Source organism: Aplysia californica, unplaced genomic scaffold (assembly GCF_000002075.1).
Source record: "Aplysia californica isolate F4 #8 unplaced genomic scaffold, AplCal3.0 scaffold00268, whole genome shotgun sequence".
NCBI lineage: Eukaryota > Metazoa > Mollusca > Gastropoda > Aplysiida > Aplysiidae > Aplysia > Aplysia californica.
In genome coordinates, this window is record NW_004797538.1 from 161,346 (window position 1) to 172,031 (window position 10,686).

Below are 10,686 nucleotides of genomic sequence, written 5' to 3' on the forward strand. Positions count from 1 at the left end.
GGGGATTTTGCTTTTGGTTTGTTGTTGTGTTGGCGAAAATATCATTCTGTCCTGCAAATTGTTAACTCTTTTATCGTTATAATGAATTTGGCTTTGTTGCGGTATGATGGTACAATATGATCTTTACAAAGCCTTTTCTTTGTGGCAACAGGCTATGGTTTACTGGAGTTGTGAGTGCCGTAAAATGGCACTTAACTGAATAGTTTACTGTGTCAGCTTGAGGGTGTTTGTGATCCTCCTAGACTTACATGTGAAATATCTGTCACTTACGTGTACCCATGTGGATGATTATAAGGCATCGATTGAATGGCCTGCTCTTTCACTGACACTCTCTCTTTGATACTTCAATTATCTGTCACTCTGTTCCCAGCCATTTTATGGCATATAAGTTCTCTCAAATGTGGAATCAAGTACAGCTTGTCACCCTGTGATGTGTTCATCAGTCTATAGATGACGCTAACTGTAAACTTTTGGCTTTGTTGTCAGCTCAAATGATAGGCATGTTTCTATGATACCGTTTACCCACACCAGAGAACCCGCCAACTACCCACAATACCGTTTACCCTTTGTTGGTGGTTGGCAGGTGCTCTGATGTGGTTTGCTAATTCTTTCCCATCAAACATGTTTCGTCATTATCTCCCCTTCTTTTTTTTATGACCTTATGCAATTTTGAGCGCAGAAAAACCTCTACTAAACAAAAAAAAACAACAACAAAAAATGTAGCTTACCCATTCTAATGTCACTTTTTACCTGTGTCTCAACAGTGATGACCGACGGAGGAGATACGACGAACGTCCAAGGTACTCCCCAGACCGCAGGTGGGGCCGACGGCGCAGCTGGTCTCGCAGTCCTAGAAGAAATAGGTCGCCGCTGGACAGGGGACCAAGAGCAAGGTCACGGAGCCCACGTCTTAGGTGATTCTCACCTATTGGCTGATTATTATAAAGTCATGCGAGGTTTTCTTTATTCTGTAAGACTGCTGAGCCAAGAGGAATTTGGGGGTCAGACTGCTGAGTACAAAAAGAGAAGAAGCTGGGAGAATGATTGGGAAATTACGGCTTCATTTAAATGATTTAATTAACAGACTTTGTTTTGCTTCAGTGAAGTCAATGGAGTTTTAATTTGCTTTTGGTTTTTTGTAGGAAGTATTGAAATTAGCACTTTTTTCCTGTCTTGCCATCTTTGATTTTTCTTTTTTGTAGTTTGAGACATCTTGTGTAAGGGATATGTGTATAACTTCACCATACGTCTTCTCTCTTCAGGTCCCGCAGTCCTCGACTGGATCGGTATAGGTCATTTAGGTCTAGATCCAGGTCAAGGTCACCTCGTCCAGCAAGGTCATGGAGTAGACCACCCAGTGCCAATCGCTTCAGATCCCGCTCTCCATCGAATAGTAAGTTTCATGTTTTGGTTTTCCAGAATTTTCTGGTAACTGGAACCAGTTAATGCTTCCCCTTGTAATTTTTTCTGTTTCCGTTCTTTCTCTCCTATTGCTTATGCAGTTGCCTTTTTCTTTTTTAAAAATAATTCCTTTTCTTTTTCATATTACAGCTTCCAATATCTGGGATATCATTTTTGCTTTTTGCATCTGCTGCTTTGGACAATACAGGGTCTTTATTTTTAGCTGACTTCAATTTATGTTACTTTTATATATACTTGCATGTGGTTGTGAAAAAAAAAATGAATGTCTACATGCAGCTTGATCAAATACAACAAAGTGTTCTAATTAAAGGCAAACTTCACATCTTCACTCATTTACTTTCTTAAAACATGTTTGTATTATTTAGCCATCTGTCTGTGACCATGGCCAGCATAACAGTTTGTGGGTTTTTTTTAGGGGAGGGGTTTTCAACGTTCATGGAAGACTCAGATGAGGCTGGGAGTGAATTTGGGACAATTTTGGTCAAATTATCAAGTTCAATGTCGTAACTCAATTTGCCCATCAGTAAATGTTACTCTACAGATGAGTTGGTGTACGAGATAGTTAAGTTTCTTTTGGATAATATCAATCTGTCAAATGGTCAAAATAATTTTGAAGTCCGGGGGATTGGGAAAAATATAGTTAAATGTGTAGACACTAGGTCAGCTTTGTAATGCAGTTTCTATATTTATAATGAAGCATTAAATTCTTCTGTGTTGTTTTGATGCGTAATGGCTGTTCCTGTTTGATTGTGGGAACATTTAATAAGTTTATGACTGTCTCATTCACAACAGTTGTGAGGAATGGACATTCCCTCTTTCAGTTTATTTTAAGTGTTATGGCTGTCTTTAGGTTTGTAAAAGTCTTTTTTTTTAAGTACAGTTTTAAATTTTGTCTTTGTTATTTTGCTGAAATTTCATACTTAGAAAATTTATTTTTGGAGGTAGCTGTTATTCCTTCTTTTTATTTCATAATTATCAATCATGAATATGCTTTCTGTTGCCCTTTTTAGTTAAAGTAAATACTTAAAAAGAGGAAGCAAAGATTAAAAAATGCATAACTTCTATGTAAAAACTCCAGGCAGTCAGCTAATTTTGTTTTGATTTTACTGAACTCTCAGTCTCCATTATCAGGTGCTTGTTTTTCCAGTGCTTTTATAGCTTTGCTTGCTTCATGCATTACTTTTACTTTGTGAATTCTTTTGTCTTTTTGTCTATTGCTTTCTTTCTTATGTACAATTTTTGTTCCCCTTTTTCATAATAACCATGTTAAAAGTAAGTGGTTAGCGGGTGCTCTGGTGTGGTTTGCTTCTCCTTTCCTATCAAACATCTATCGTCCTTATCTCCCCCTTTTCTTTTTTATGTTTGTTACTCTCTTGTAACACCTCTAGTCTTCTGGCGCTCATATGACCTTATGCAGTGCGAGCGCCGTAAAACCTCTACTAAAACTAAACCCTTTAAAAGTGAGCAGTGTCTCTGACGTGCCTCCATCTTGTCCCCACGCTTTGTTCAGTCCGCCAGCCAGACAGCCGAGGCTCCACGCCCACTCAGGACAACGACTACTCCACCCTCATCTCCTCCTCCACCAATGACCTGCCTGCTGTCACCAGCACCGTTGGTTTGCGGCCGGTCGGGGAGGACGGCCGGATGGTTCCGGTCGTCGACGACGCCAGGCGCCCTCCGCCTTCTGTCACAGTTGGTGGCAAGGCAAGGTGTCAGGACTTTGAAGGTGACTGTCGATTGGGTTTTTTTGGGGGGTTTTTTTTCTTTCTTTCTTTCTTTCTTTTCTTTTCTTTTCTAAATGAGGGCGCATGTAAAGGTCACCTTTCTTGAAGTGGGCTTACGGAAAAATGTTCAAATATCCAGATTTGTCGCAAAAGGTTTAAACAGAATTACGCGACAGCAGTCTCCTTGTCTGTCGTATCATTTTTATTTTCATTGCACAACAAGCAGCTTTCAGTACATAGATTCTATCTGATGAACTACAATGACTTTCTTTTTTTATGTCACATTTTTTATCACTCTCTGTCTCTGTCTTGTGGTCACATGTCTTTTCTGTGTGTTGTGAGTTGCTTTCCTGGAAAAGATTCCCTCAAAGCATTTTTTTGGACTGTCGCATCTTTCAGAGAAAGGCTACTGTGTCCTTGGGGACGTGTGCCCGTACGATCACGGCTCTGACCCAGTGGTGGTGGAAGATGTCTCCATCCCTGGTACCCTGCCCGTCTCAACTGCCTCTGGTAATCTTTGGTGTTGCTCTCTTTTTTTTGTGTCTGGCTACGGTGTCCTTCATGTTGGGTGGTGGTAGCATGGCTCGTGAAAGGTTGAGGCATGTTGCGATGGTGTTCTTTTTCAGATTTTAGTTGTGGAGTTGTTGGGTTTTTTTTTTTTTGTGCTCTCTGGATTTCTTGCTCAATACTATCACACTCTGGGTATTGCAAGGTATTGCCTACAATCTTTCGTGAACAGTAAAATTTAGCAGAAAGTTTTTTCTCCATGGAACCAGGAGAATTCTTGAAAGTATTGTTGTCTCGAATAGGGACAGTTTGAAACAGTTATTTTTTGTGTAAGATCAAAAATAATCACCCAAATTTCTTTTTTGTCACTCTCTTGGTATTAACGCGTGTGACTTTTCATCTGTGGTATTAAATATCAAGTTCAGGCTGTTGTGTAAATCTTACTAGGAAGGCCACAACATTTGATCAATGTTAGAAGTGGTTCTTGCAATATTCAAATATACATGTACTTTGATTTACTCTCATGATAAACTGTAGACTGGTGTGGATTGCTCCCCCTTACTTATCAAACGTCTGTTATTTCCTTTCTCTCCTCCTTTTCTGTGTATGTTACTCTCTCGTAACACCTCTAGTCTTTGGCACATTTGATCCATTTGTGTTACAAGTGCCGTAAAGCTCTTACGAAAACTAAACTGATGTGGTTGTCAATGTATGTTTTGTAAAGGAACAATATATTTATTCTCATTGTTGTCAACAGTTTATTTGTTTTCCAAATTCTTATATAAAGTGTGTGTTTTATAAAGAACTCGTAAAGTTGAAACACTTTTTTTTGGCGTGTTTTAGCAAGTAGCCTTGCCCATGCTCATTAGTGCTCATGAATGTGTCTAAATGCAAATAGGATCTAATAAGGAACAATTGGGAGGGGGGGGGGGGGTTCTTAGGAGCTTGGACTAAGCTGTTTAAACTATTTTCTAAGAGATAATCAAATGCCTCTGACATGGTCCAGGACGCTATATTTGATCAGATGGACTCCCTGACTGTGGACTACTTTGAGGAATGGGATAATGCTGGGGTCACCAAACTTTTCCAAAAGCTCTGGATGTGGGAGAATGCTGACGGGGGGGGGGGGGGGGGGGGGGCTGGATAAATGGTTTGCTTCAGTACAATACACTGAATACAAAGCAAATCAATTAATTGATTTAATAAATAGAATAAAGCTCACCAACTTATTGATTTATCAAACACTTAATACAAAAAAACACAAAAAATAAGTGGAATCTGTGTGTGTGTGTGGGGGTGAGGAGGGACAGACAGGGTGTCCCTTTTTGCTGGAGGAAATGTGTTTAAAACAAAGATTTGTTTCATTAAAGTAGAGAGAGAAAGATTGAGATATATTAGCCAGAAGTTATGAAGTTGATAAAAACACGTTTAATTTGCACCGCTAAATTCAATGTAATAATTGAATCATTTTGGTGGCTCTCACTCCTGAACACACTGCAGACAGAATCTTTCAAGTTTGTTTCCCCCCAGTTTGGCAGCAGGCCGGATCTTGCTTTTGGGACATTTTCTTTGGTGATCCCTGGGGTGGGTAGTGTTTATATTTCAGTATTGGTAAATAGATGTTGGTAGCTTAAAATAATTAGAGAAAGTCTGCTGTTTGAAGCCCAGACGTTATATTTATGGAGTGAGGATGGTGAGTGAACATCTCTGCTTGGTGTCTCCTCCCCCCCCCCCCCTCCCCCTTACAGGTGCTTCTGCTCCCCCGGGCGGCCCTGGCTTTGTGCCCCCCGACCTGCGAGTGCCCCCTCCAGGCCACCTCGGTATGCGCATCAATATCCGCGGGGCGCCCCCACCACACGGTACTGTGGAGAGAGTGGACGCTTGAGTCTACTGTATCTCTTCCGCGACCTCAGTGCTTTCTTGTCATATATATCTCTCCATTTTTTTTAAACAGTGAAAATGTCACATCTTCTTTTAAGCTCACTTTTTGTTATGAACTGTTTTCACTGTTATTTAAAATGGAGATACAACAAGAAAGCACTTGGGTCACGCTGTACTTATTACTATGCTTTTATTTGTTTGTCTGTTCCCCGTTATCTCTGGACTTGTTGGTCTCAGGGGCTGTGTCTTCCACTGTTGGGTGTGAGCGCGCTTTCTTTTATACTTTTGGTGGTGGCCAGCTTTGATCCTGTGGGTCTACATTTTAGTTTGATCAGTTGTTTTTTTTTCAGTTTTTTTTTTTTTAATGATGTGTTGCTTTGACTCAGTTGTTATACTTTTAGGCCTTCAAGTCATTACTTTTTTTTTTTTTTTTGAACTTCACGGTGACATTAAAGATGGTTCCAGTAGGGAACGGGATAGCGGGTGCCCACATCCCTCGTGACTCATCAGAGCAGAGGAAGATAGGACTAACGCTAACATTATTTTTTAAAAAACAACAACAATCAAATAACAGAAGCATGTTTTCTTATAATTATAAACGTAAGCGCCATCCCACATCATCACTTATCACCACCATCACCGTCATTTCTAAAGTCTTCATTGCTCTCAGATCCTTCACAAACATCTATAATTATCTTAAATATATATATGTAGCAGTTATATGTCATAACATCTTTGTACGTTATACATTAAAGGGCACTCTCATACGCACATTTTTCTACTAATCAGATGGCGTCAATGTCCTAGACATGGGCAAGGGACAACACAAAAAAAGTCATTACTTTTAAAAGAACAGAGTTTTACGTTTTTTTTGTTTTTAAAAAAGTCTTATGTGGTCTTGCTTTGAATTGTCATTTCTGAAATAATCTTTATCGCCCTGTGGTTAATGCACAAGTTCTTTAGTCCCGTGTTTTGAGACAAAGAAACGGTAGTTTCTTTCTGTATTCTGCTCATAGGTTAGATAGTTGGTTTTAAAAAAAAAAAAAGCTATTCTCTTTTAAAAATCTAATTAATGATTATCAAAGTTTTCACGTTGCTGGGTTTTTTAATCATCCTGTGGGGAATTTGAAATGTTAATAATGTTTTGCCCTCAAAATACCTTAACATAGACTAACAAGACAAGAAAAGAAATGACAAATGAACAAATGAATAGATTAAATAATGATCATTTCCATTTATCCTCTAAACAAAAAATACCAAATTCTCACGGTCAATTCAGGGTTACTCAGGTATGCGTAAATGATATTTTCTTTTGATATTCCTCTATTTCTTTCCCTACCTTTTCCCCTTGATCTAGAAACTAAGCCTAGAGCTTATTCCTATTGTGCTTATTCCTATTGTTACGCTCTCTTCTGGTTGCTCTGATGGCTGAACAAAGCTCATGGAAAGGATAGGTCCCTGAGACCCCATTGTGCAGTCTACCTTGGATAGACCTTCTTTTGTACAGTATGACATGAAATCCATCCTTGAAAGATCAACAGTGAGTGGTTGACGGGTGCTCTGGTGTGGTTCGCTCCTTCTTTCTTATGAAAGAGCTATCGTCCTTATCTCTCTTTCTTCTTTTTTGCGTATGTTACTCTCTTGTCACTTCTCTAGTCTTAGGCACTTATATGACTTTATTGTGTTACGAGTGCCGTAAAACTCTTAGTTAAACTAAAATAAGATCAACAGGTTTGTGAATAGTATTTTTAACAGCCTTATTCAATAAATTTGTGTTTCAGTTGAGCCATACATGCCTGAGGCCCCGGGCTTACAGGGACCCCCGAGACCTCCCTTCCTGCGTGGTCCGGTGCCTGACCTCCGCCACCCTCCCCCGGGGATGATCCTGAACCGTCCGCCTCCACCTGACCAGTTCTTCCCCCAGAGGAGAGAGGTCGTCTTAAATAATCGCCTTGAGCCTGCTCTTGAAGAAGGTGTGTTGTAGATGACTGAGCTTTATGGATGATATATGCCCCTGGCCTCTAAACTTAACTGTTCGTTGCCTCAGAATTGTTTTGTCAAGTGCACTTAACTGTAGAGTGCACTTTGAACAAAATAGTTTTGAAGGGTCAAATTGTCATTTCTCAGTTGAAGCTGAATAATATATAACTGATATTAGCTGATAATATATAATTCAATTGCTACCACAACAATGTTAGAAGGTTCGATGTAAGTCTTTTATTTTGAAATTTACAAGTTAATCAGCCCATAGTGTAGTATTAGTTTCTTGTTCAACTGTCCATGAATACTAATATTGAGGAGCTTTCAGATCTGTATGTACACCCGTATAGTTGTCTCTACAATATCTAAGTGGAAAACAGACTGGTGTGAATCTGCTTGTGAAATGAAGAATAAATCTTTAAAAAACCCAACTTCTAAACCTTTTTAGGTGCATTTGAGCAAAGTCCTCTCATTGTGTGCATTGAGTAGTGGTACTTATTCTTAGAGCTTATTTACTGCCGGTTAAGATATTTATTATCTTGCGGTATCTTGTATTTTTTTGGTTTATCTTTTTGTGTCGAGTTCATTCTCTTGAGACCGTGCCTCTAGTCAGGTATAGTATACATTTTACGGGAGGGGGGTAGGGAGTTTTTTTGGGTTTTTTTTGTTCCCCTGATTTTTCAATCATACCTCTCCTGTGAACAGATCTGCTGGACACCCTGGCCTCAGAGAAGGAGCCGTCGCGCATCGTGATCCCAGCCAAGAGGCCGTACAGCGCCATCGACAACGACCCGAGCTCCGTCCACCTGGGCCCCCCTCCCCCCCGCATGGCCCACGTGAACCAGCACCACCACATGTTTGCTGGCCCCCCGCCCCCCATGGTGCAGAAACCACCCATGCTGCAGCAGCCTCTGCCCGTCCCTCTAGGGCCCCCGCCCATGAAGAGAGGCTTTGACTTCAACAGGCTAGGAAGTGAGTGGGGGACGGAATTTTGGTCGTTTGTTGTTTTGGTTTTGGTTGTTTGTTTGTTGGTTGTTTTTTTTTTGTGAGGTTTTTTTATGGTGGGGATGGGGGGGAAGATGTTTCAGTCGTCCATTTGATTTAATTACATCATTTTGAAGACAAAAAGTGGGTGGTTGGAGGGTACTGTGGTGTGGTTTGCTCCTTTTTTCCTATCAAACATCTATCGTCGGTATCTCTCCTCCTACTTTTTTGTGTTTGTTACTCTCTTGTGACACCCCTAATCTTTGGCACTTATATGACCTTATTATGTTGCAAGTTCCGTAAAACTCTTACGAAAATGAAGACAAAAAACCCCCCTCTAGGCTTGGTTTTTAGATCAAGGGGAAATGGTAGTGAAAGTTATAGAGGAGATATCGAAAGTAAATATCTTTTACACATTCCCGAGTAACCCCAAATTGACCTTTAGAATTTGGTAGTTTTTGTTTAGGGGATAAATTGCAATTTTGATTTAATCTATTCCTTTGTTTGTCATTGTATTTCTTGTCTTGTTCGTCCTTGTCAAAGTATTTGGAAGGCAAAGTATTGTATGTTGGGTTTTTCTTTCCTCTACCGTTGATCTGAATTAAAATCTTTTATAATTTAGTGTTTGGCAAAAGATGTCGACTTACATTTGCTTACAATGCTCATGGTGCAGATCTGTTTCTCAAATCTGAATCTGTTTTCATGCATCTATATTTATCCCTTTTCCAAATTGTGTGAATTGTGTTTCATTTTATACAAATCCATTTGTGTAATGTTAGGGAAGTTATCGCACAAGTTTCTCAAGTGGGTGGTTGGCGGGTGCTCTGATGTGGTTTGCTCCTTCTTTCCTATCAAACATCTATCGTCCTTATCTCCCATTCTTTTTTATGTTTGTTCCTCTCTTGTAACACCTCTAATCTTCTGGCGCTCATATGACCTTATGCAGTTGCGAGCGCCGTAAAACCTCTATTAAAACTAAAACTAAAGTTATGGCACTCATGGTAATCCCAAAGTTTTAGATGCCCAGCAACATTAGTCCAGCGGAATTACATAAGATTTTCTTTATCCATGGTAGATCGTGGTGGCTTCAGACCTCAAGGTCCCCGTCAGCCTTTCAAAACCGGCAATCTCACGTTGGAAGTCCGGAAGATTCCCGCTGAGATGAACAACATTGCCAAACTCAACGAGCACTTCGGCAAGTTCGGAACGCTCACAAATATACAGGTATGTATGTGTGCGCATTTTCTCAGTAGCTTTAATCTCTGTTTTTGGTTTTTGAATCAGTGAAAGTGATGTTTGATCACCAATTTGAGAAAGGCATGAAGCTCTTTTGTGTTAATTTTTTATTTTGGTGTAATCTTTTTCATTTTATGCTATGTATGATTTTATTGGATGTTACTACATTATTGTCTTGAGCCTCAAATAAGCTGAAGTCAACAACGCCTGTAGCTCTTTATTGTCATATTTAAATTATTGTCAACCGTCACCAGGTTTCTGCCAAGTTAACATAATGGTTGTCGCTAATTAGAAATGGAATGTAAGAGTTGTAAAAGGCTTGTTCCTTGAAAAAAAATGATTTTGTATGTGTCACGACGCAGTGGGACAGTGCCTGAACTGCAACAGGGAACTCATATGGTCTTATGCAGTTGTGAGCGCCGTAAAACGTTGCTGTGGATGGTTGGCGGGTGCTCTGGTGTGTTTTGTTTCTTTTTTGCTGTCTAACATCGATCGTCCTCTTCTCTCCTCCTTTTTTTTGTGTTTGTTACTCTCTTGTAACACCTCTAATCTTCGGCACTTATATGACCTTATTGCGTTGCAAGTGCCGTAAAACTCCTACTAGGACTTAAAAAACCCACTATATATAGCCTTTCTGTAAGCGTGACGTTTGACGTAATGTGCAGGTGAAGTATCAGGGTGACACGGGAGCTGCCCTCATCTCTTTCTCCAACAATGGCGAGGCCACTGCAGCGTACCGCAGCCCCGAGCCCGTGTTCAACAACCGCTTCATCAAGCTCTTCTGGCACAACCCGGAGCGCGCCGCCGAGTTTGACATGGAAAAGGAAGTGGGCGGCGCTGGTGGGGCTAAGGAAGCTCGTGACGTACTCATGCAGTCGACGACGCGCACAGGGGGCCGTGTTGGGGATGGGGTGAGTCGGATTGCTGTTTCCTTTCTGTGTGTTGCGTCAGA

At 40.4% G+C, this 10,686-nt stretch overlaps 1 protein-coding gene across 1 annotated transcript in view; it reads left to right on the top strand.

Moving 5' to 3' along the window:
• LOC101864156 (RNA-binding protein 26) overlaps window positions 1-10,686 on the top strand; it is a 32,705-nt gene that overhangs the window by 10,639 nt on the left and 11,380 nt on the right. Inside the window, exons 5-13 of the mRNA XM_005101013.3 lie at window positions 765-914; window positions 1,263-1,393; window positions 2,933-3,148; window positions 3,546-3,656; window positions 5,402-5,512; window positions 7,316-7,507; window positions 8,220-8,486; window positions 9,574-9,722; window positions 10,400-10,645. Of these exons, the coding sequence (XP_005101070.1) occupies window positions 765-914; window positions 1,263-1,393; window positions 2,933-3,148; window positions 3,546-3,656; window positions 5,402-5,512; window positions 7,316-7,507; window positions 8,220-8,486; window positions 9,574-9,722; window positions 10,400-10,645 (1,573 nt within the window). The remainder of the gene's footprint in view (window positions 1-764; window positions 915-1,262; window positions 1,394-2,932; window positions 3,149-3,545; window positions 3,657-5,401; window positions 5,513-7,315; window positions 7,508-8,219; window positions 8,487-9,573; window positions 9,723-10,399; window positions 10,646-10,686) is intronic.